Source organism: Megalobrama amblycephala, linkage group LG21, assembly GCF_018812025.1.
Source record: "Megalobrama amblycephala isolate DHTTF-2021 linkage group LG21, ASM1881202v1, whole genome shotgun sequence".
Taxonomy (NCBI): domain Eukaryota; kingdom Metazoa; phylum Chordata; class Actinopteri; order Cypriniformes; family Xenocyprididae; genus Megalobrama; species Megalobrama amblycephala.
In genome coordinates, this window is record NC_063064.1 from 28,327,788 (window position 1) to 28,355,130 (window position 27,343).

The 27,343-nt window shown below is 37.0% G+C and overlaps 1 protein-coding gene across 6 annotated transcripts in view; it reads right to left on the reverse strand.

The window, feature by feature from the left end:
- Positions 1-27,343, reverse strand: part of elk4 (ETS transcription factor ELK4) — a 163,362-nt gene that overhangs the window by 16,594 nt on the left and 119,425 nt on the right. For 2 of the 6 annotated variants that reach the window (XM_048172688.1, XM_048172692.1), the window contains one exon: positions 1,196-1,290. The exons of 2 other annotated variants lie outside the window; for them this stretch is intronic. In XM_048172688.1, the coding sequence (XP_048028645.1) occupies positions 1,289-1,290 (2 nt within the window). In that variant the 3' untranslated portion in view covers positions 1,196-1,288. Of the gene's footprint in view, positions 1-1,195; positions 1,291-11,546; positions 11,887-27,343 lie in introns of those variants that run through there. 2 more of the 6 variants (XM_048172685.1, XM_048172684.1) reach the window with 2 other exon arrangements.

A 27,343-nucleotide genomic window follows, 5' to 3' on the forward strand; every position in this document is an offset into this window, starting at 1 on the left:
TTCATTTGGCCTTAGGTTTACAATATATTACACTTCCATCATATACCTTACATGTATATTACTATCATTAAGGGTGAAACTAGCATCATTTTCTCTAACATTTACCCCATTTTCCACTGCCAACCAAACAGATATTCTTGCCAGTCGTATCTGCACATAAACAAGGATATAAGAAAGTATTTTAACATGACACAAAAATGACATGCATTACCTTTAAAGAATGATCATATTTACAAGACAAGTACAGAACCATGTTCCATGTGGGTTCCGGTTTTATCTGAGCTGTGATTTTGTGAGTTGGCTGCTGTGTTAATTAAGGAACGGTTGAAGATAATTGGTACTGTATAATTAGTTTTTATGGAAAACAGTGATAAAGTTAGCAGGAAAATACCAATTTAGCTGGTTTATCACTGCAAAAATATATATATATATTTTTTTTTTTCTTACTTGTTTTCCAGTATAAATATATAAACATTCTTAAATCAAGATGTGTTTACTTGAGAAGCAAAATAACTTGTTTTCTAAAAAATTTATCAAATTTGAGTTTTTGCTTAACTCAAGAAAAGCTCAATCTGCCAATGGGGTAAGAATAATAAACAAAATTATTTTTCCTCACAATATTGGCCGATATTTTTTAGTTATTTTAAGCAAAAAGTCACTTAATTTTGATACATTTTTCAGAAAAATTTTGCTAAATGTAGATATTTGTATTGGAAAAGACAAAAAAATTATTGAGCTATAAAATCATTTTTTGACATTGTGGGACCATTTTCTGTGGTGGCACAAGAATGATAAAATACAAATAAAGCATCAATTACAAATCAAGACACTCTTCATTTTGTTGCATTAGAGCTATAAAAGCTTACTGTCTTTGTCAATATGTCATAAAGAGAGAAACAGATACTGTATGAATCCAACACAACCAGTCCATTTCCATACAAAATCAATTTTGATATATCTAAGCCCCAAGACAACTTGGAAAAACAGCAAAATAGTTCCTTTCCTTAGAGATATTTACCATGCTAACCATATTTTCACCCCAAATACCATACTTACTGTATTTTTTTGTTACAACATTAAAAGAAACCAGTGTCATCCAAAACTTCACCTAAAATGGCCAAAAATTCTGCAATATTCTTCAATTTTAACATTTTCTGAAGAAAATGTGAGTGCAAACAATGTTATAGCTGGTTACCAGGTCATTGTTGTGCGGTTGTTAAGGTGTTCTGGTGGTTGCCAAGGTGTTGCTAGGTAGTTACCTCTTGGATCTAAATCTGTCTCAGGTTCGTCCTACAATGCAAGTACAGAGGATTAGTCCATAAACACTGATGAACCAGGTAAGTCCTAATCCTTAGTAAATACTTTAATAGTTTAAGTAATTATAGTATTTTGACAAAACTTTGTAAAACAGGTGAACTTTGTTGATCCTGGAACAACATTCAAATCAACCAATCAGATTTGAGGGACAAATTTAGTTTATGTCAAGTTTAGGTTTACAACCAGAGTTAGGTACTTTTACATCAGTGTTATTCACCTATCATTTCCCTCTGATTTTAGGGATAACTTATGGGTAGGGTTAGGGGTAGGGTTAAGACTAAATTTTCGGACAGGAATGTTGTTTCAGGATCAACAAAATATGTTGGAAAAACATGGTCAATTTTTGTTCGAGAAGCGAGCAACTTGTGAAAAAAAACATCATTCAATGCTGAAATGAGCAACAATTCCATTCAGTCAGAGTGTTTTAATCAGTACAGATGACAGTCGGGTTAAAGCAATGCGTCTGTGTGAAGAAAACATTCATTCATGTCATTTCATGGATCAAAACCGCCACGCAGAAGGGCTCCATTAATCAGCATTAACTTGCATCGAGTGGCTTTGACGTGACAGATCTCACTTGACGGGTCTTCTCTCACTTGTAATTCAACACGGAGACTTACGCCTGGACTGCAACTGAGCTTTCCAAACGGAAAAAAAAAAAAAAAATCAAGTAAGAACCTCTGAGGATCTGGCCCTCAGACAGGATGTGACTAGCTTACAGCTTCAGCTTTTAGACCTCGAGATTTCTCTGAGGATTGACAAAACGTTCCCCGCCAGGCAAACGCATGCATCCGGGGGTGGCAGGGGAGGAAGGGACGGGCTCAGACAGGGACATGCGGACGCTCGGTCTATGTGTCATCCCTTTTTTCACCGGGTGAGATGGAGAGAGAGCTTCGAAGGACGGCAGTGACACATGGGCGAGCTGCTTTATTAAAATTCTGCCCACGGTGTTGCCCCTGACACTGACTCAGAGCCACAGTCTACCCCCTCCACCTGCTCCCACAGAGGTCGATCTGCTAATGACGTGGCCACCGGCCCCAAATGTCACTGGATTTCAGCCGATAAAAAGATGAGTCGAGTTTCGAGGCTTCTCAATTGGTAGATAGTCAGATAGATGGATAGTCAGAAGGATGGATGGATAGATAGTTGAAAGGATAGATGGATAGATAGTCAGATGGATGCATGGATGGATAGATAGTTGGAAGGATGGATGGATAGTCGAAAGGATGGATGGATAGATAGTCGGATGGATGGATGGATAGATAGATAGTTGGAAGGATGGATGGACAGATAGTCGGATGGATGGATGGATGGATGGATGGATGGATGGATGGATGGATGGATGGATGGACGGACGGATGGATGGATAGATAGTCGGAAGGATGGATTGATAGATAGTTGGAAGGATGGATGGATAGCCTGATGATAGATGGATAGTCAGATGGATGGATGGTCGGATGGATGGATAGATAGTCGGATGGATGGATGGATAGATAGTCGGATGGATGGATGGACAGATAGTAGGATAGTAGGATGGATGGATGGATGGATGGATGGATGGTTAGATAGTCGGAAGGATGGATTGATAGATAGTTGGAAGGATGGATGGATAGCCTGATGATAGATGGATAGTCAGATGGATGGATGGATGGATGGATGAAGAACCGGATGGATGGAGAGTCGGACAAATGGATGGATGGATGGATGGATGGATGGATGGATGGAGAGTTGTACAGATGGATTGAGAATTGGAGAGTCAGACAGATGGATGGATGGATGGATGGAGAGTCGTATGGATGAATGGAAAGTTGGATGAACGGATGGAGAGTCAAATGAATGGATGGATGGAAAGGTCGGTAGTTGTTTGGATGGATGATGGATGGATGGATGGATGGATGGATGGAGAGTCGTATGGATGAATGAGCAGACGGATGGAGAGTCAAATGAATGGATGAATCGAAAGGTAGGTAGTTTTTTGGATGGATGGATGGATGGATGGAGAGTTGGATGAACGGATGGATGGAAAGTTGGATGGATGGATGGATGGATGGATGGACGGACGGATGGATGGAGAACTGTATGGATGAATGGGCAGATAGATGGAGAGTTGGATGAACGGATGGATGGAAAGTTGGATGAACGGATGGATGGAAGGATGGGAAGGTATTCTGAAAACCAGGAACTGACAACCACGAACCAAACAGCTATTTACGCATCTTTTCACGCATATATAAATATATATTATTATTAATATACATTTTATAAATTTTCCTGCATGTTATGTGAACATAAACCGATAATAAGAAAATCGTGAACATGCAAATGTGTTATTAAATGATTGAAATATTGACTTAAAATGTCAGGAAGACTAAGAGGTTTGGCTGACAAAAAAAAAAAAAACAGTAGAAAAACAGAAAAGGTACTGGTATTTTTCTGGCAGGACATCGTCCATCGCCCTAAAACACAGGGGTAAAACAGTACCATTGGACCTTATTAGTTTGACAGACTTTGTTCAATGTTCAATTTATTTATAAAGCACATATTAATACAACAAATGTTGACCACAGTGCTGTACATGGAACAAAGCAAGACAACAGTAACTTCAAATTAAACTTCTATATCAGTACAACACACAATCATAAATATCATAAAAATCATAAAGACTTTGCTGTTGTAGGTACTGCAGCCTGTCAGAAATCTTGCTAACACAGTAATACAATGCCATGTAACTGTGAAATAATAAAGGTTAAGAAAATAATGGTAAATTACCATTTAAAAAAGAAGTGTTAGCTTTGGATACATCACTCTCAAAGGTGAATTTGACCTTCAGCCTCCAAGTTTTGGTCAAAAAGTCTCATCAAAAGTGTTTATCTTAACGTTTCTCTTTTTAGAAATGTTTTTCACCTCATCATTTAATAAAGTGTTGATAGAAAATATATACCTGAGGTCTCTTAACCATCTAAACATTGTCTCCTAGACAGCAATGAGATTAAACAGAGGGCAAATTGAGACCTTTGCACCTGGATGATCCTCCTGAGAAAACAAAACCCCAATAATCTCACATATATCTCCTCTAGAGTTTCAGAAGAAATCTCAATGTCTCACACTAAGCTCAGAATCAAAAGTCAGAGATCTCAATATGAACAAACATTTCTGAGCTATATGCAATCCACTTTTATTTTATAGCTCTGCACTCTTAATGTACTGCATGTCTAAAATAATCTCATTTGTGTCTACTTTTATTTTTCCAAAGGAGCTTTATGAGAAACACCTATGATACAAAGTTAAAATATGTCTGAAAACGCCATTAAATCTCAATAAAAGGGCAATAAAATGTTCCTCTGGATGGAAAATTTTCTCATATTGAGTCCAGGCCGAATGCAAATTCTCCATAACGTGGAAGGCATTGTGAAAATAACAACATCCAACTGCATCATTAATGCATCCCGGTGCTCTTAATTCTCATCCGTTAGTTAATAATCCCACAACAAGCCTCGGCAGATTCCGAGAATTAAGTGGCAGGGAGTTTTCAAATTTCTTGTTTTAATGAAACGGCCCTTCACAAATAAGTCTGGCACTCTATTGACGGCAGCCAAAAGCCTGCATTTGTATTCCTGCACACAGATAGGGTCCTCTCATGAATCAATTTCAAACAGAGAATACGCTGTGAAATTAAATAGCCTTTAGCGAGATGCTACACCCCTGAAATTATTCAAACAGACAGTTGAGAATTGTTATGGTTATGGAAAAGTGGGGGTGGCACTATTAGATATCCAATCTTATAACCAACTGTGCGGAAAGCTGGAAACACTCTTCATTAAAAGACTATTGTGGGAAGATTGTTTGCAATGCACTGACCTCTGCGTCTCGAGGAATCAAAGGACTTTTGTCCGATTTCAAACCGCAATTTCCTGCCTGTGCCCTCAAAAAGCGCAGGGCGCTCGTGCATGATCAAATACGCATTGACGATTTTCATTGAGTTTTGATTTACAATGTCTGCTGTCTCTTATTTCAGTTCTTGTTCTTGCTTTGGACACACAGAACACATAAAAGAGTCTCTTCAAATCTGTTATACATCACACATTCTGCTTTACCACAGTTTCATGAGAAAGATGGTCTATTATATTCAGTATCATCAGAAAAGCACCGCAGCATCTTTTTACTAAAAAAAAAAAAAAAAAAAAAAATCCAATATCTCTGTATGCTGTAATACAGACAATATGACTGGCTTTTATAGGAGTGTGATAGTATATGGCCTTTTTCAGCAGATGATATTTGAATTGTTCCAGAAGAACAGGCTCATGACACTGGTCTGCCATCTAGTGGAGGAGTCTGACATCAGCTCACACTGAGCACAACAGAACATCTTCACCTGCTGTAAAGTTACTATATTTATATGCCAGTGCTCCTCAAATCCGGCTCTGGAGGGCCACTGCCCTGCGAAGTTAAGCTCCAACCCTAATCAAAGACACCTGAACAACTAATCAAGGTCTTCAGAGTTACAGGTAGGTGATTTTGATCAGGGTTTGAGATAAACTCTGTAGAGCTGCGGTTTTCCAGGGCCGGATTTAAGGAACCCTGTTATATACTAGTGAGCTACACGACTGAGATCTCAATGGTCCCTTAAAAAAAAAAAGTTTCTATAGTTTTGGAAAGAGACAATTTGAAGGAATTTCTATAGCACTGCTGCTTGGAAAAGAAATCTATATGTCCATCTGATCTATATGACCATCCATCCATCCATCTAAATATCTATCTATCTATCTATCTATCTATCTGATTGTCTGTCTAGCCATCAGACTATCTATTTATCTATCCTATCCATCAGACTATTTATTTATCCAGCCTTCCATCTGACTATCGATCCATCCATACACCCAACTATCAGTCTATCTATTCTTTCACCTGACTATCCATTATCCATCCATCCACCGGAGTATCTATCTATCCATCCTTCCCCTGACTATCCATTTTCCCATCCATCCATCCATCCATCCATCCTCCCGACTATCTATCCATCCACCTATCTATTTATCAAGCCATCCTTCCACCCAACTATCCATTTACCCACCCATCCATCCATCCGACTATCCACTTATCCATCCATCCATCCGACTATCCATCCATCCGACTATCCATCCATCCATCCATCCATCCGACTATCCATCCATCCATTATCCATCCATCCATCCATTATCCATCCATCCATCCATTATCCATCCATCTGAATATCCATTTATTTATCCATCCCTTTACCCGCATTTGTCTATCCACCCATCTTTATCCATCTATCATCAATGCATCCACCCAACTATTCTTCCATCCATCCATCCATCCACCCATCTATCCATCCTTCCACCTGACTATCGATTTATCTATCCATCCATTCACCCGACAATCTATCCATCCACCCGACTATCTATCCATCCTTCCCCCAACTATTCATTTACCATCCATCCATCCATCCATCCTTCCTCCTGACTATCTATATATCCATCCATCCGACTATCCATTTATCCAACCATCCAGCCATCCATTTATATATCCATCCTTTCACCCAAAAATCAATCTATCCATCCACCTGACTATCCATCCATCATCCATCCATCCATCCTTTCCAACTCTCCATCCATCTGACTATCTATTTATCTAGCCATCCTTCCACCCGACTATTCATTTATCCATCTATGCATCCAACTATCCACTTATCCATCTATCCAACTATCCACTTATCCACCCATCCGACTATCCACTTATCCATCCATCCGACTATCCACTTATCCATCCATCCATCCATCCACCCATCTATCCATCCTTTCACCTGACTATCGATTTATCTATCCATCCATTCACCCGACAATCAATCTATCCATCCACCCGACTATCTATCCATCCTTCCCCCAACTATTCATTTACCCATCCATCCATCCATCCATCCATCCATCCATCCTTCCTCCTGACTATCTATATATCCATCCATCCGACTATCCATTTATCCATCCATCCAGCCATCCATTTATATATCCATCCTTTCACCCAAAAATCAATCTATCCATCCACCCGACTATCCATCCATCCATCCTTTCCAACTATCCATCCATCTGACTATCTATTTATCTAGCCATCCTTCCACCCGACTATTCATTTATCCATCTATGCATCCAACTATCCACTTATCCATCTATCCAACTATCCACTTATCCATCCATCCGACTATCCACTTATCCATCCATCCGACTATCCACTTATCCATCCATCCATCCATCCATCCATCCATCCACCCATCTATCCATCCTTCCACCTGACTATCGATTTATCTATCCATCCATTCACCCGACAATCAATCTATCCATCCACCCGACTATCTATCCATCCTTCCCCCAACTATTCATTTACCCATCCATCTATCCATCCATCCATCCTTCCTCCTGACTATCTATATATCCATCCATCCGACTATCCATTTATCCAACCATCCAGCCATCCATTTATATATCCATCCTTTCACCCAAAAATCAATCTATCCATCCAACCGACTATCCATCCATCCATCCATCCATCCATCCATCCATCCATCCATCCATCCATCCTTTCCAACTCTCCATCCATCTGACTATCTATTTATCTAGCCATCCTTCCACCCGACTATTCATTTATCCATCTATGCATCCAACTATCCACTTACCCATCTATCCAACTATCCACTTATCCATCCATCCGACTATCCACTTATCCATCCATCCGACTATCCACTTATCCATCCATCCGACTATCCACTTATCCATCCATGCATCCATCCATCCATCCACCCACCCACCCATCCATCCTTCCACCTGACTATCGATTTATCTATCCATCCATTCACCCGACAATCAATCTATCCATCCACCCGACTATCTATCCATCCTTCCCCCAACTATTCATTTACCCATCCATCCATCCATCCATCCATCCATCCATCCATCCATCCATCCATCCATCCATCCATCCATCCATCCATCCATCCATCCAACTATCAACTCATCCAACTATCCACTTATCCATCCATCACACTGTAAAGTTTAAAATGATAACTGATGATAAATCTTGTATCTCTGTGGCCTCTTAATAAGTTAATGGATAATTGTGATAATTAAACAGGAATCATCTAAATCACTAGAGGACATGTTAGTCTAGAGGACATTTTACCTGTTCTCTGTCTTTAAAAATTCTGAAGGCCTTTTGTAAGTCATCTTTTGTTTGTTCCAGTCTAACAGCTTGTTTTTTTTTCTCTGTCCTCTTCTAGCTGTTTCTCCTCCATACAGTCCTCTGATTTTCCTAAACCCTCTGTCACCCTTCCCTCTTCTCTCTGTGATTCTGATATCCATCTACCACTCTCAACCTCTGCCTCATTTCTATCATTTGTTCATCTGTCCTCTCATCCTCTCTTTTTCGCTCTCTCTGAGGTCAGACATCTTGCTAGCAGGCTGGAAGCGAGAGCTGTTGATTGGGTTTAAGATGTGGAGCAGAGAGAGATGAGACAGAGAGAGAAAGCCAGAGAACTCAAAGCCTGCCGATGCATGAAGGGGGTAGAGACATGTCTTTAGAGGACAGATAAAGAGAAATAAAGCAACACTCCCCGAGGAACATGTTATTGCTCAAACGTTGCATTTTCACAGCACAGGAGACCTAAAGGCTTCTGCTTTTGTTTTGATGTTGAAATAGCAGAGCAGAAATGACACTTTTAACATTTAAGTCTCAACTTAACCTCAGATGTTTCTCCTAAAATTCTGAAAAAATAAAATTCTACAAAAATGGACATACAATTAAAAAAGAGAATAAAATTAACGTGCATAGCAGATCAGATTATTCGCTCTTGAGAGTATCTATTGAGACATCTTGAGAAATGTAGGCAAATCTGAGCACAATTGTTGTGATCTACTTTTTCTCTGAAGCAGGAGGAACATCTCCATTAACTCTCTATTTCATGTCAATGCTAGGAGAAACAATTATATTTTTAAAAAAAGAATTAAACATTGAAAACATGCAAAAAACTCCAGCAGAAAAAAAAAGAGACAGAAAACAAAGCTTGAGGAAACGAGACGTGATCTAGGACATTAAACGTCTTTGCAGAGGAACCGCTCGCATTGGAAGCTTTAAAGAGACGCATGCATAAAACATCACAAATTTATTGCACAAGTGCGTTTAGTGCCCCAAGGCGTTAAAGAACACATGTATTACAACGAGAGGTGTAAATACGTTACATGAAACAAGAAGAAAGCGTAAAGTGACAGGAGAAATGATGGAATGGGAGGATGAAGACAAACTAGCTGTAATGCAGTTTATTCCCAGCGAGCAATATCTACTCAGAGTTGTTTTTAGTTGGGCGTACATCATTCACTCAGCGTAACCCCACACACTTATGCAACAGATTTGATTTTGGGTTGTTAACGGAGCACCGTCGGCCCTCCCCGCTCCGCATCTGTCCTGTTCTGTGATGAGAATCAGAACGCGAGCCGGAAGAAAACTTTCTACAGAGGGAAATAAACGTCTCGGCATCTCCCGAGGCCTTGCTTCGTTTTCCCGCAGATAAAAGCGGGGGGAAAAACTGCAAACAAATGTTCCACTGAAAACAGCCATAATTATCTCGGTGTAAAGGCAATTCACACACTGCTGGGGAGGTGTCTATGTGGACTATTTTGAGCTTCTATCAGCTTAATGAGAGGACTGCTGCCAACGCAGACAAACTAATGCTAAACACACTGAATTTAAACCCTAAAGATAACTCTGCCAAGGACATGTGTGTTAAAAATAAGTGTCAGGTGAGCACAAACTGCAAAACAGCAGTTTAAAAAAAAAATGTGTCACTTCTGCAGGTTACCATATGTGCATGCTAGTTAAGTAGTTCCTCTGCCGTTTATGTGAAATGTGTCACCCTACAAATAAGTGGAGAGACACCAAATTTAAAAGTTTACAAAATAGTTTTGCTTCTAGTCGGACACTGTAGACTGTAGTTAGAGTAAAATTATTTAGATTTTTCATGTCTTATTTTCCAGGTAAAATAACTAAGAATCCTTAAAGGGATAGTCCACCCAAAAATAGAAAATTCTGTCATCATTTACTCACCTTCAAGTTTTTCCAAACCTGTATGAGTTTCTTTCTTCTACTGAACACAAAAGAAGATATTTTGAAGAATGGCGGAAGCCAAATAGTTGATGGACACCATTGACTACCAAAGTATGGGGGGAAAAATACTATGGAAGTCAATGGGGCCCATCAACTGTTTGCTTCAAAATATCTTCGTTTGTGTTCAGCAGAAGAAAGAAATTCATACAGGTTTGGAACAACTTGAGGGTGTGTAAATGATGACAGAATTTTCATTTTTGGGTGAATATCCCTTTATCAAGACCAATTTAGCGATACTTTAATGAATCTTTAATATGAGCATGATAGACATTTTCTCTTAAATATGAACAAGTAACTAGTTAAGAACATTTCCTAGTGCAGTCATGACACAGTCAATGTAAACAAATCTAAATATCTTATACAGTGACGCAACAGTACGTTGATCTTGTTTTAAGGATTCTTAGTCTATGAAACATTAAAAATATTACATTCCACAAATATCCAGAGGATGCAGTTTTGTGGGGTGGACAATAACCTCAAACAGCACAGAACATTCACTAACCGTTTAATACATAATGAAGAGAAGGCCAGAGCTGGTAATTGGCAGTTCCAAACGGATTGGTTGGCATTACATATCTTCCGGGAGTCGGAAGTCCGGGATGCACTGGTCCACTTGGAAACAAAGTCATGTTTACAAGGTAATGACTTCATAACGACCACAAATCTTTCAAATTATCTCGGTTTTCTGGAGTACCTGTTTCTGATCAGCCAATTACAGTACAGACTTTTAGCAGTCAAATATATCTAAATAAAGACTGTACATTCAGATAATTCTATATACTACATTAAACTACACATTAATAATGACAAAAATACTATACATGGAGTATAGCAGTTTATGTATATGTATATAAATATATATGCGTGTGTGTGTGTATGCATGTCAATGACATGACTTGCAAATCATTTCTTTTTAAAATAATTTGATAAATTCATGAAATATATCACTTTATTCTATAAAACCTATTTAGTTTGAATTCATTTTTAGTACATTTAAATAATACATAATATTTTGTTTTGTTAACTTAAACCCACAAAATGCCAGGTGGTGCAACTGTCCGAACAGATGAACAGATGAGAAAACTATTTAAAATGGTGTCTTAATAATACAAAAATAAAGACTATTGCATCATTTTAGGTTTAAAACCTTTCATATAAACAATTTTTATGAATATCAGTAGTTGAGATAATTGGAAAACTTTGAATGTCAGGGTGGCACAACTGCAAACACTTTTATTATGAATTGAAAAATGTGTAAACATGATAATGCATCATCTAAAGGATCCCAACTGATCCTTGTGGAAGAGTTAAAAGGTTTGTAGAGCTCTCTCAAATCCTGGTAAAAACTAATGCTGCTAATTTCAAGTATAGGTAGGTTGGTACACTTTCCATGTCTGGTACCGCCTGAAAAACAGTCAAAAAAATCAATTTAAACATGTTATTTAACAACTGAAACTTGTTTAAACACATTGTTCATGACATATGCATTACATGACTTTTGAAAAGTTGACCCACACGTACACACACATTTGTGATAGTAATTAGCTAACTACACAATATTTCAGTAATGTAACAACAAAACTAACATTGTTTGATTGCTTTAAATGTCAATTATTGTTACGTCATGTCTAAGTGGGTGGTTCTTGGCCAAAAGTAGCTCTAAAATGGATCATATTTTCATCTGATATAGTCAAAAGTGTGGTTGCGTGACTTATCATTTCATCTCCCACAACCTCGCTTTCATAGTCATCAAATTAAAGTGTCTTCTGACTAAAGTCCTGATTGTATAATCTTATGACATATGAATCAGAGTTTACCGCTAATGTTACTCATCATATGTTTGACATTAAGACATTAAGACATTGACATGAAGAAAAGGCAAAGATGGATGAAATCTTTGGCAGAGAACCGCAAACTAGTGTGCCAGTTTTTATTGTCTCAAGATGAGCCTCTTCTTTGAATGAAGATACAGTCTTAATGAAACAGTAGGCGCCTGTCTTCACAGAAACGCCGTTGCCTTTTATCTCTTTTGTTCTTTGACTTAAAAAATATCAATTTGAAGTGTGGAACTTGCATAATTCAAAGGCCAGCTAATGCTTTTGTTGAGAGAGGCTAGTGCCTTTCATCCCTCAGCGTCTCAGAGCTGCCGTCATGAAACCTGGAGCCGGCGCTGCTGAGCCGCAACCGCGCAGCACACGCGGAGAGAGGGAGTTCTGCTCTCACTTCACACTGTGCAATAAGACAGATGAGAGAGGCTCTTTTGGGGGAAGAAAGCAAGTGAAAGCGAGAGCAATAGTTGTATTGCATTTGATTGGCAAGTTTTTGTGATCCAAAGTGGAGCCTTTCATATAAAACAGCTTTTTAAACCGATACTTTTACAATAATAATACTGGAATAAATTATAAATAATGATGAAAATAACCAAAGATTTGATTGATTATAGTAGCTTATCTTGTTTACATACTAACAACAACTTACAAAACCACAGTATAAAAATATAACAAATTTTAAGTCAAGCCAACAAGCTTTTCACTTAACTATTCATTTAAACTAATATTAATGAAATTACATTTAAAATGTAATTAAATTATATTAATGAGTGAAAAATTATCCAATTATATGAACAAATAATTTATTAAAAAATATGATTGCATATGATTTGCACAAGATTGCAATGGTTTATCAACAACAAAAAGAGCAATAGCAAGAATATCAAATATAAGGGGGGACAATTTGGGTAATGTAAGTAGCTAAACATTTAATATCTGTGTTCAGGACCCCAACGCGAAGCGGAGTTTATTCTTAGATAACAACCGGCTGGATGTACATTATCCCGCTTATTACATGGCTACTTGCCACATAAGTAAATAATTAGACATGAAATATTGATCCGAGACGGAATAGCAAAGCTTTCGCAGAGAGAGCAGTTGCTAGCACGGCAAGTTCAAACTAGATGGATATTTAAGGGATACGGTACAGTCACACCACTTATTCAATGGCATTTCACCACATAAATAATTATGGAGATAAAAGATATTGATCTGAGATGAAACTCTTTTAAAATCGTACCTGTTTGTTATCTTATAATCCAACAATGTACAAAACAATAGTCGAAAAATGGCAGCAGCTGCGTTTGTATGAAACAAGAGAGAGCGAGTCCACGATACCGGATGACATAATTAAGTAACTGTACACAAAATATTGATTCAGCTCACCAAACGCAAAACTTTGATGAAGAAAAAACATTTTTAGCAAGCGTACAGCGCTGCAGACTTCAGTAACTCGGTTGAACCGGTGTTATCTGTTTTCAGCGGTTGTTATCGGGAATAACATACCACTGGATGGCACGATTGACCAATCAGAATCAAGTAATCCACAGAGCTGTGTAATAATAATCATGTATAACTGAATGTGACAAGATGAGAAACGTTTTGTGTTTTCAACATATTAGACATATTATTAAATATGTGAAAAAAAACAAAAACAATTTGCCAATAGTCTAAATTGATTAGTCCATATCTACAATTAGACCCAGAACTCCTGCATTCTTATTTCTTTACTCCCTTAAATAACTTTTAATTGTTTTATTATTTAATTCCTTTAAATAAAAAGACCAACCCTCCTTGGTCCCAAACGATTGGTGCCCCCAATGTTCAAGGCATGGTAACAGCCTTAATACACACACACAGTAGATATATATATATATATATATATAGTGTGTTCTTTTTACCCTTAGGCCCATCATCATTAAGTGAAATCAGAATTCCTTCATGCCTCCTGAAGGTCATGGGGTATTTATTCAAAGGCCAGATTTGTTCTTTTTTCCACCTCCAAGAAAAAATGGTGACCAAACTTTAGAGTATTCCCAGAATGTTGAGGTCACCAGTCGCACTTAGTGTGAAATCTCTTTTGTTCCGGCCTGCGACAATATATCATCTTCACGCAGTGTAACGGAACGATGACATCACGGTCTGATAATGGAGCCTTTATTGCCTCCAAGGTCATCAGAAAACTAGCAATTGGCCCTGACTGAAAGCAGTGTGCATGCGTCCCGCCGACAAAGAGCATCACTAATCAGAATTAACCCTCACTGAGATCTCCAATGAGATGAATTGAGAGGAATCTCAAGAACACAGTTTGTTCCTTTGTCTTCGGCTCACCTCACGGTTGGGTTCAGATGGAATTTCCATCAGGAGAATAATCACTCTTATTTTCTGACCTTGTGGAGTGATTATATTTCTTGTACCATGGAGTGCAGACAATTTACCCATTACCTCTAATCAATGGGTAAAATAAACTAGCTTATTGTTTTAAGTGGTTGTTTACAGCTATCTTCAGCCCTTCTCTGATACAGTAAATGACAGCAGTATTATTAAAGTCAGTTAAAGGAGTAGTTCTTTTAAACTTAGTTAACAAGACATTTGTGGCCCAAATCTGCGACATTAGAGAATAAAGTGAACTGATGAATCACGCACAATAACATGTTTTAAGACGGTTAAATAGGGTCCATTTTTTTCAGTTTTCATGTTGACTTAAAAGAAACAGAAAACCTTGACTTACCCAAATTTCCCCCTAGCCAAACAAACTAAAACATCTAAAAGGACGTAACACTCTTAATCAAGTAAAGCTAAGTTGCTTCAGGCCAGTTAAAGGTGCTCTAAGTGATCCTGGGTGGAGTAACTTCCTGTTGACGTTCGAAGTGTTGTCAAACAAAACAGAGGCTAGCTAGACCCTCCCTCCTCCTCCTCCTCCTCCTCCTCCTCCTCCCCCTTCCCTCTGAGCTTCCTGAAACAGTCATGAACGCGCATTTAAAATCATTCTTGTCGGTTATTGGCTGGAGCATGTTTATTATGATTCGTGGTCCAGGCTGCACCAGTTTGTTTTTATTGCCGTTTTCGGAGCTTGTGGCGACTACAGACACCGCGTTTTTTACAGTGTGTTCAGGGGACAGGCAGCTAGCGGATAGTGAGGAGATGTTTGTGTATGTGACAAAAAATGTTTTGGCCTAAAAACGCATGACATCACTTAGAGCACCTTTAAATAAATGCATGGTTGCCAGTTACAAATTCTAATTTATTGTTTTAATTAAACCTTTTAAGTTGCAAACATTAATTTGTTGAGTTCTGTTGACATAATAATTGATCATTTCATTAACTTAATATTGTTTGTAATATAAACTCTGCGTTAATTGGCTTTTTTTTTTTTATTTATTTGTAGTATAACGTAATGAAATTGTCTTGATAACTTAGGCAGTGGATTTCTAGTTCCCAGCATGCTTTGCATATAGGACTGGATAAGGAATCCTATATGCAAAGCATAATGCTGTTATGTTTGACATTTAAAAGAGTTTCTGTAATGTTGAAATTTTTGTGGTTACCATTGTGCTGAAGAATAGATACATGAAGGTAAACACGACACTGACTCTATAAGCAAATATACATGTTAAATAAATGATGTTACCATGTAATATTATAGCTGTTGATTTGAACTGAAATAGATAAGATTAATTTGTTCCAGGGTTACAACTCTGGAAGTTGTAGGGACTTAATATTTTGAGTAATCAACTTGGGTAATCAGTAATCAAAAATTTGTGTTTATGCAACTAATTATTAAGTTCCTCTAACTCAATGTAGCTTGTTGGTTGAATGTAAATTCACTAAAAGTTGTCATAACTCAAAAAAATTGATGCAAACTGTTGCATTAATTTTTTGTTGTTGTTGTTGAGCAAACACATTATATTTAGAGTGTACTTTATAAAAAACATTAAAGATTTCACATCAAAAATTCAAGTTACTGTCTCTCAAAACAAAGAATTGACTCTGAACCGCCTAAACTAGTCGTCAGGTATTCCAGTCTCATTTCCGTGACCTGCATACGTAACACGGTAACGCATTTGCATATTGCCGGAATACGGTCTTGATTGGCTTCCCACGAACAATGCCTACTCTGACCCTCAAACACTGTAGCTGGTTTGTGTTATACACTGAAAAAAAAAAAAATGATTTTTTCATGCTGTTCACTTTATTTAAACAACTTATTTTGATTCAACACCATTGTATTAGTTTTCTGGTTCAAATTCAATTGCTTCATGTTAAATTAAGTTGAAACAATTACTTTTTAACTTAACTTGATGTTTTTATATTAAAATAACATGTTTCAATCAAGTAAACCCAACCAGGACTCAATCAAACAGGATTTTCACTTCCCATCATGCTTTGCAAAGGGGCTGAACTAGGAGTGTAAATGTTGAAATAAAGTGTTATTTTAAGCAGTTTTTAAAGAGATGAGAAAATGGAAAGACTTTTTAATGTTTACTGTTCTATTATGTTGGTATTTAAAAGTTTCTGTTAATTAATAGTTTTAGGGTTGCCATTGTGGTGAATTGTTGAGGACCTGCTAACAAACTTTCAAATTACTTTAATAAGAAAGCAATCACTGTGGTAGTGCTCTGGGTTGCATTTCCCAAAAGCATTGTAAGCCTATGTTGATTGTAAAACCATTGCCACCAATGGACTTATGATCAATTTAGGCTTTACAATGTTTCTGGTTAAGGCAATTTAGGATGAATCCAGTATAACATCTAGATTTCTAACACAGAACATCACAAAAGTTATGTAAATCACAAAATTAAACAAGAAGAATTAATTGTAAAAATCAATGTATATGAAAACAATTATTTATTTATTTATTTATTTATTTTATTTTAAATAAACACAATTGATTCTAGTTAATTTAACATGGTTGATTCTATTGGATTTTACTTGTCTCAATCATGTGGAACCACTGTCCATGATTGAATTGAGTAAGTTGGACATAACTATTTTACATAGATTCTTCCTTAGTCAGTTGTTTTGTCACAACTCAAGGATTTTGCATAGAGTAAAAATAAACCTTTAATGTTAATAAAAACTAAGTTGGTTATGTGGAAACACTGGCCATAATTGACTTGAGTTAGTTTAAAGTGTCATTTTTTTGAGTGTATGATAAAAAGATTTTAATTTATTAACACTCAAAAGCTATTCTTTGAATTAATGTAATTAAATCATGGAAAGGATTTCCGCGTGATTAAATGGCTTTCTTTCAGCATTAAGTACTTTTGTTAGGCTAACTTAAATTGCATAGATTGGATCAACTTAAGTAAATGAGTTGGTCCAAAACATTGCAAATTAGTTGGGCTGACACTATTAAATTAAGCTGTGCCCAACCCTTGTAAATAAGTTGAATCAACCTTAATAAATTAAGTTGACCCAACGTAAGTACATTAAATTGGAATAACAGAATTGCATAATGCTGAAATAAAGCAACTTAATCATGTGGAAATCATTTCCATGATTTTTTTTATGTTCGTGCAAAGAGTTATTTTTTTGAGTGTACAGTACATGTCGAGAAGATGCTGTTTTCTCCTCTACAAAAGCAAATTCTCTTAAAAACCCTTCCAAAGGATGAAAATGTGAAGAGTCATTGCTTAAAATTACCACAGAGATACAACAGCAGTATAACCTTTTGACGATTGCTTTTCAAATCTCTGTGAGGTCTAAATGGGATTTACAAAACGCTTATCCATTAAAGATGGGACAGTGTCCCCTGTATTTGGGCCAACTTGCTCCACAGAATCACAACCTGCAAGTATGATTAATTACTGATGTATATATTTTCTACCAGATGTTTTGTGTTTTATATTAGGTCTCCGGCTAACCGGCTAACTCACATGATTACTGAAATTCTTGTGCTAATCAGCCATGGGACCGCTATTACCTAAAATTGTGTCCATTAATCCAGACTGTCTGTCGTTCACGTTAGTGCTTGGCTAATGTGTGTGCTGTTATTGATACAGTTAATGATACAGTTCCCACATGTGCATTCAATATGATACAGTAGGGATAAAAAAAAATCTTTAAAATAAAGCAAAAATCTCTTACAAACTACAAGCACAAACCAAGGTCTTTAACATAAGCATAAGCAGCACTACAATTCTGAAGAAGAGCAGCAGGCGTCCCATCAGGCACTTCTATGCACACACCATCACAAAGGAGAAACACTCCCAAACAAGAATACAGCTAAATCGATCGAAAGCCACTGAAACAAGTTCTCTCACAGGGGAAACCTTGATGAAGAGTCTTGTTATCCAGTCAATGTGCTGACTCCATACTTTCCCAGCACAGAACTCCATCAGACGTGTCCTCTCTTCCCAGGGCGTCTCTTCTCGCGGCATAAATCAAAGCGGCTCTTTTAAAAAAGCTGCAGATTGTTCTTGTGCAAACACGGCGGGTCCTGCAGCTTGCCACCACATCACACTCCTGTTTGTTCATTAAATATTAACCCCGGCCGTTTGGTGCCCGCTCCCCCCTGAAATAGATTTTCATTTTCCGGAGCGTTCCTTTGGCCCAGCTCGGATCTGAGTCCACTGTGAAGGGCATCGCTGATCTAATCAGATCTCAGTGTGTTGCCTGTGGGGAGAAAACTCTGTCCCTCTGCTGTTCAATCTCTTTCTCTTTCGTTCCCGACAAGGTCGCTCGACTGATTCGGTCTCTTTAGCCGCATTTACACCGCAGGTCTTGCGATGTGTTGACTATATCTGATTTTTTTTTTAATGACAAGCTTACATCTTCTTTTAAAAGTGACCCATATCCGATATCTGCATTTACACTGTACACATGGCGAAAGAACCCAAGGTAGACAACTAGACGTACCGACATGAAAAAGCTTAGGCTGAAAAGGAAGTAGAAACTTGCATGATTTGCAACGGATGCAGATGAAATGATAATGCAAGCTTTTGCTTTCTGCTCCATCTTTAAAGGTCAGCAAAACATTGATCTCTTAAAGGGATAGTTTACCCAAAAATTTAAATTCTGTCATTTACTCACCCTCACCCTTGTTCCAAACCTATATGAGTTTTTTTCTTCTGTTGAACACAAAATAAGATATTTTGAAGAATATTGGTAACCAGACAGTTGACGGTAGCCATAGGTAAAAAAAAATGTAAGTCAATGGCTACTGTCAACTGTTTGGTATCTTCTGGTAAAATATCTTCTTTTGTGTTAAACAGAAGAAAGAAACTCATACAGGTTTGGAACAACTTGAGGTTGAGTAAATGATGACAAAATTTAAATTGGGTGAACTATTCCTTTAAGGCAGAGAAAAAAAAGAGGAGAGCCATTGTTGGAGCCTAGGTATTGAAAAGAGTCATGTGATCACAGCTGGTGTCCACCTGAGTTGACGTCATTCTCCACGGTCGCTTTTTCAATGATGTACTGACGGGAATATTCGATCTGTCTGCTTACAAGGCAGATGCAAATACATGTATCCAAATCATATCAGATTTATTTCCACATATGAAAGAGGCCTGAAACTGATCTGAGAATCTTGGAATCAATGTGCTTTTTTCCTGTTTACACATTTGTTGGGTCATTTCCGATCTGTGCCACATGGGAGGAAAGAAAAAAAAATAAAAAAAATAAAAAATTCGGAATTGGGTCACTTGAACAATGTAATGTAAATGCGGCCTTTGTCAGCAGAGTTTTCCAGGTTGGTTGGCTGAGTGACTCAGGAGAAAAGGCTCGACGTTACAACACACCTCACTTAAAAAAAGAAAATCACTTTTGTCAGATTTAAATCTGTATGTTGATGACTGACAGTGTTAAGCCTTCAAGATCTAGTGCTGTGAAGTAGATTTACATAGATTTACATACAGTATCAGCTCAGTTTAAAAAACTAAAAATGATCCTGTCACTGATTGCAGATAAATTCATAAATTAGTTGGAACAGCCACCATCCATTTTCATTGCATGGAAAACGGAAACCTAAAAATTCAGCTAAACTAATTTCATGTTTGACCTCGTGACATTTGCAGAACAAGATGTTTGCTTGTCAACTTTTGTGTGAAAAACTAGAGAAAAACAAGAAAATATTTCTGGTGTGCATGGGGAAACATTTTCAAGCTCATACATTACCATTTTTAATTTATGCATAGTTTTCCCATGAGCATGTAAAAGTTTCTAGGTGCACATAAAAGTGTTTTGTGAAAGGTTGTTTGTCCTGGAAATGTAATTTTATGGGCTCCATACTATTGTTTTAGAGTAATGGCTGCTGAAAACTCAGAAATAAACTACAATCTACAAATATTCAAATTGAAAACAGTTTTGTATTAATATTGCACTATATTCTTGTTTTTACTGTATTTTTGATCAAATAAATGCAGGAGAACATAAGATACAACATAAAAAAAATCTTAATTCCAAAGAATTTTGATTAGTAGTGTAAACAAAGATTAAAGGTGCCCAAGAATGCTTTTTCACAAGATGTAATATAAGTCTAAGGTGTCCCCTGAATGTGTCTGTGAAGTTTCAGCTCAAAATACCCCATAGATTTTTAACTGCCTATTTTGGGGCATCATTAACTATGCACTGATTTTTTCAGCGCGCCGCCCCTTTAATTCGCGTGCTCCCTGCCTCACGAGCTCTCGATTATATTACAGCACATTTACAAAGTTCACACAGCTAATATAACCCTCAAATGGATCTTTACAAGATGTTCGTCATGCATGCTGTATGCATGCTTCGAATTAGGTGAGTAAAGTATTTATTTGGATGTTTATATTTGATTCTCTATGAGTTTGAGGCTGTGCTTCGTAGCTAACGGCTAATGCTACACTGTTGGAGAGATTTATAAAGAATGAAGTTATACAGTCTGCAAGTGTTTAAAAATGAAAATAGCGACGGCTCTTGTCCCCGCGAATTCAGTAAGAAACGATGGTAACTTTAACCACATTTAACAGTACATTAGCAACATGCTAACGAAACATTTAGACAGACAATTTACAAATATCACTAAAAATATCATGCTATCATGGATCATGTCAGTTATTATTGCTCCATCTGCCATTTTTCGCTATTGTCCTTGCTTGCTTACCTTGCACATCCAGACGTTAATACTGGCTTGTCTAATGCCTTGAACATGGGCTGGCATATACAAATATTGGTTATTGTTACGTAACAGTCGGTGTTATGTTGAGATCCGCGTGTTTTCCGGAAGTCTTTTAAACAAATGAGATTTACATAAGAAAAAGAAAGCAATGGAGTTTGAAACTCAATGTATGTCTTTTCCATGTACTGAACTCTTGTTATTCAACTATGCCAAGGTAAATTCAATTATTGAATCTAGGGCACCTTTAAATAAATATTAATAAATATTGATAATTTCAATAATTTTTCAAAAACATTATATTGACCAAAAAGTTTTCTCAAAAGTTACTTGGTTACCAAGGAGTTAACAGTGTCAGTGAAGAGTTATGAGATATGAGAGAAAACAGAAAAATCAAGGTAATTATCACGAGTGAACAGAATATTTTTATCGTGCGACATTTGCAGTCAAGCTGTAATGTTGTCAAATTATGCAAAGAGCATAAAAATATGTCATTGTAGAAAGAAGCTGCATATTTTATTCCGGAAATGTTAAAATAAAAATACTGAAATAGAACAAGAAAAAAGGAAATATATTCCCATATTCTGTACATTCAGCAAAACTTACAACAAATGTAATAGATTCAATAAAACAAAGAACGGATAAATTAGGTTTGCATATGCTGTATCACACTATAATGCAGTTATGGTTTCTTCCTTTTTCCATCGTCAGCAGCAGTGTCAAGCTATGAAATCAAAGGACTGATCTGTATTGGTATTTCAGACCAATCTAATAAGCATAATCAGAATCAGCTGATTACAACCTTCTGGACCAATTAATGGTCACTGCTCCCTTTTTAATGTCAAAAGAGCCTTTCAGTTTTAAACTTTAACAGAAACAGCTCATCATCGGTTCCTCACAGCTGCTTTTATGTCCTCAAACAAAGACTTTCCATTTGAAATTAAAAGGACAAGCTACACTGAACTTCAGCATACAAAACTTATTTGTACCGCTCAGCGGAACAACAAGGTTATGAGGCAAACACAAGCTTTGATCATGTTGTTTGATGTGTGTCGGTAGTTTCCATCACAGAGGAGCAGGAGATACCATCATCCTCTCAGTCCTGACAGCACAGAGGCGTTTGACGGCTTCAACAGGGCCAGATATCTTAACGGCTCACTAACTTCACCTACCTCATGCTATTATCATCAAAGCTGATAAACGATCAGAGCTGTCAGAGCTGTCAGTGTGTGTAAACAATCCAAGTTTCTAAAATCACATCATTCTCATCCATTCAAAATTATAATAACAAACATAGCAATTCTATGCAGTATATTTTTAAGGTAGAGTTTTGTTTTTTAAATATGTTTTTGTGCAGTTATAAATTGTTTGGAAAGAGTTAGGCATCTTAAATAATAACTAAAGAGTATGGATGCAAGTACTGTGACCGTACCAGATGGTGATCTGATACTTTTTGGAGGGAGGAAATTACATTTTAAACATTTTTGGAATAAAATGTTTCTAATTTCACTGCTTGCATTTTATGTATCCTAAATACACACAGTTAAGCAATACTGTATTTTCACACTATTTGTCATAATTACAGCTTGGTTAGAAATTACAAACAATAACATTTATTCACATGTTAGGTTTCATATTTTACCTCAAGCTATTCACTGACAATGTTGCTAAACAAGCAAACCAAATCATCAGGGTGGAAATGATGCCAGTTCAACTGTGATGAACTATGAGAGTGACATTTTTTAGAAAAATTAAATAATTTTCACATAATAAATATCAAAATTGTTCATGTTCATTTCACTCTTTGTTTAGATAATAATTAAAGCAAAGCAAAGCAAAATATTATTTTGCTGGGATAGGCTCATCATCCCCACAATAGTTTAAGTGGATTGGAAAATGGAAGATAATATAATATAATATAAAACATAAATTATTTTATATTAAAGGTTTAGTTCACCCAAAAATGAAAATTCTGTCATTAATTACTCACCCTCATGTTGTTCCAAACCCTTAAAGGTGCTACAGAGGATCTTTTCGTCGACTGAGAATCCAAAGACTGTTAGTGAGTTTTTGAAATAAGCGCGTGCGTAAGAACAACCCCCCTCCTTCACAGCTCATTTCGAGGGAACGCCTCCCAAAACTCGCGCACGAGTATTGGAACACGAGTGTTTACCACCGGCATTCGCTGTGTCGTGTTAGTGGATTCATTATGTCGGACTCACCGCAGGTAACTCATAATCTGCAGTTGTTACTCCTGTCTCCTGACAAAAACATAGCATGCGGCGCCTGTGGAGTGTGGAAAGTTACTGGAGCGCGCAGCCGCGCTTGTCTCTCACAAGGAACGTCACGGCAGTGATTGACAAGCCAGAGGGCCAATCGTTTATGCGATGATCACGTAAACGATTGGCTGATGTTTTTAAGGCCCTACCTCGTGCACAGATGATGTATATTAATATTATTCCTTTCAGTGCACCTAATAAATAGTCTTTTATCAGTTAGTAAAGACAGTTTCAAGTAATATTGCAAAAATGTATAAAACAAAACATCCTCTGTAGCACCTTTAAGTCCTTCTTTCATCTTCGGAACACAAATTAAGATATTTTTTGATGAAATCTGAGAGATTTCTGTCCCTCCATTGACAGTCCATGCAACTACCACTTTGACGCTTCAAAAAGTTCATAAGGAGACTGTAAACTTCCAAAGTCCAAAAAACTTGACATGATCGCTTTATATGATGAACAGATTTAATGTAGGCTTTTATTTAGATATATAAACATTCATTACTCACTGGTAATCAGAAGCTCAAGCATGTTTGCTTGACATGCGAGAACCAATGAGGTTCATTCTCGTGTTACGCAGCACGTTTAAGCTTCCGGTTTTCGCACATCATTCAGGTTCGGTTGAGCTTTTGTTCATGTTCGCTGATTAGTGTTTATATGTGAATAAAAGCCTAAAGTCAATCTGTTCATCATATAAAACGATCAGTTCTCTTCAGAAAATTTGGACTAAACTGCTCAATTCATATGGATTAATTTTACAATCTCTTTATGAACTTTTTGAAGCGTAAAAGTGTCAATTGTGTAGCTGTCTATGGAGGGACAGAAATCTCTGAAAGTCTTACAGGTTTGGAATGACATGATTGTGAGTAATTAATGACAGAATTTTCATTTTTGGGCAAACTATCCCTTTAAGGAAATTTTATTTATAAATGCATTATTTATAAATAATAAAAATCTATAGTACAAAAAGGCATTTAAAATGTAAAAATAAATATTTCTGTAAATTATGTTCCAACTCAATCACATATGAGGGATGATTTCACCTCAGAAGTCAGCTCACAAAGTGGAAAATAGGGCTGGGACGATACATCGTTTCTCAATTCACGATACAAAGAATCTGGAGCGATTCTGGTATTTTCCGACGTATCGCGATTCTCTCCCGAATCGATTCTGAGCTTATTTTTAACAGCAGATGGCACTGTGTGCTTTAGAAACACTCATACTCTGCTTGCTTCCAGTTTCTTTACACACACCACTTAAACCTAAAATAATCATTCATAAAGTTCGAAAAGGCTGAAGTGAACTACAAAGGTGTTTGCAGTAGGCTGTGTTTACATTAAAATCGCGTCATAAAAGCATTCTGATCCGAAGTGCAAGTATATTTAAAGGTGCCGAAGAGCATGTTTTTAAAAGATGTAATATAAGTCTAAGGTGTCCCCTGAATGTGTCTGAAGTTTCAGCTCAAAATACCCCATAGTTTTTTTTTATTAATTTTTTTATCATTATAAATGCGCCGATTCAGGGTGTACTGTCCCTTTAATTCTCGTGCTCCCCGCCCCAAGAGATGGCGCTTGCCTTAAACAACATAAAAAAAAAGTTCACACAGCTAATATAACCCTCAAAATAGATCTTTACAAAGTGTTCGTCATGCAACATGTCTAATCGCGTAAGTATAGTATTTATTTGGATGTTTACATTTGATTCTGAATGAGTTTGATAGTGCTCCATGGCTAAAGCTAACATTACACACTGTCGGAGAGATTTATAAAGAATGAAGTTGTGTTTATGAATTATACAGACTGCAAGTGTTTAATAATGAAAATAGCGTCGGCTCTTGTCTCCGTGAATTCAGTAAGAAAACTTTAACCACATTTAACAGTACATTAGCAACATGCTAACGAAACATTTAGAAAGACAATTTACAAATATCACTAAAAATATCATGATATCATGGATCATGTCAGTTATTATTGCTCCATCTGCCATTTTTCGCTATTGTCCTTGCTTGCTTACCTAGTCTGATGATTCAGCTGTGCACATCCAGACGTTAATACTGCCTGCCCTTGTGTAATGCCTTGAACATGGGATGGCATATGCAAATATTGGGGGCGTACATATGAATGATCCCAACTGTTGCATAACAGTCGGTGTTATGTTGAGATTCGCCTGTTCTTCGGAGGTCTTTTAAACAAATGAGATTTATATAAGAAGGAGGAAACAATGGAGTTTGAGACTCACTGTATGTCATTTCCATGTACTAAACTCTTGTTATTTAACTATGCGAGCTAAATTCAATTTTTGAATCTAGGGCACCTTTAACCACTCACATGACTCACGATCGCTGTCCAGCACTCTTCTCCGTGAGCATTTGAGTGTGCGGTTAAAAACCAGCCTACAGCCCTAGTGGAAAAGAGTCTATATTTACTTTAAGAAGAAAAAAAACTAATATATAATAGTACTTCTGTTAGGTACTTATATTCTGTTAGGCCAAGTTACTTACAACAATTGAACTTCAGTTGAACTGCTGAGTAACATAGGGCCAATGCTTCATTTACACTGATATTTATTCATGCAGCAGAAGCTTTTATCCAAAGTGACTTGCAAATGAGAGTAATAAAAGCAGAACTGATTAATCCACGAGAGAAAACAATATCAGAAGTGCAACCAGACCAAACTTCACAAGACAATAGTACATTTCTACAGCAGAAGTGGAAGTGCATAACAACAGACAGTAGAGAGGAGATTTAAGTGCAATTAAACAAAATGGTAAAATAAGGTCTTCATTATTTGCGCTCCACTTCCCATCAGGGCTGAGGGTTTATTATGCGATAATGACCGTCTATCTGTACATGATTCCTTACTGAGAACTTTTTAGAAAGTCACTGTTTCATTAAAAATAATTGTGTTCAGAACGTACTGTACTGAAATGTACAAAAAAGTCAATTTTTTGTGCCAGTAAGTCATGTAGGTGTCCTGTAAACATCTCAATCAACTATTGACTCATTCTAATATAAAAAAAATTAATGCTGCTGACATGCTTCAGTATTAATGAAGAAAATGTGTGAAACCATTTTTTCCCCTCTGCCTCCATTTCTGCCGTACCCATGCTTCTCTGAACCTAATTTCACTGAAATTACTTTTTCCAATTCAGGTGTGAAAACCTAATTTGGATGCCTAATTTTTGCTGAGTACTTGTTCTGCTGCTGTTCGGGTCAACGCCTCTGAAGTCTTGCGCTATATGTAGTGTGCTATGTATACAGCGGGTAAAGACACACACGGATAAGCAAACATCAACAAACCTCGTGTTTGAAATCGAGCTGAAAGTTGTTTGAATGCCTGAACTGCTCGCATGATGAAAAGGAGCTTTTACTGTGATACTGCTGTGAGACGCACAAGATCTAACAGGGATTTTGTTCATTTGTAGCCACATTTTAACATCCCTTGGTGTTTTAAAACACAAAACTGGTTTTAAAGGAATAGAACTAGAACTGAAGAAATAGTTCAGACAAACATGAAAATCCTGTCATCATTTACTCTCATGTGGTTCAAAACCTGTTTGACTTTCTTTCATGGAACAAAAAAAATAGATATTTTGCAGTTTCAATAAAGCATGTGTCCATAGAGCTCCAAAAATACAAAAAGCATAAAAAAGTGTTTTTTTT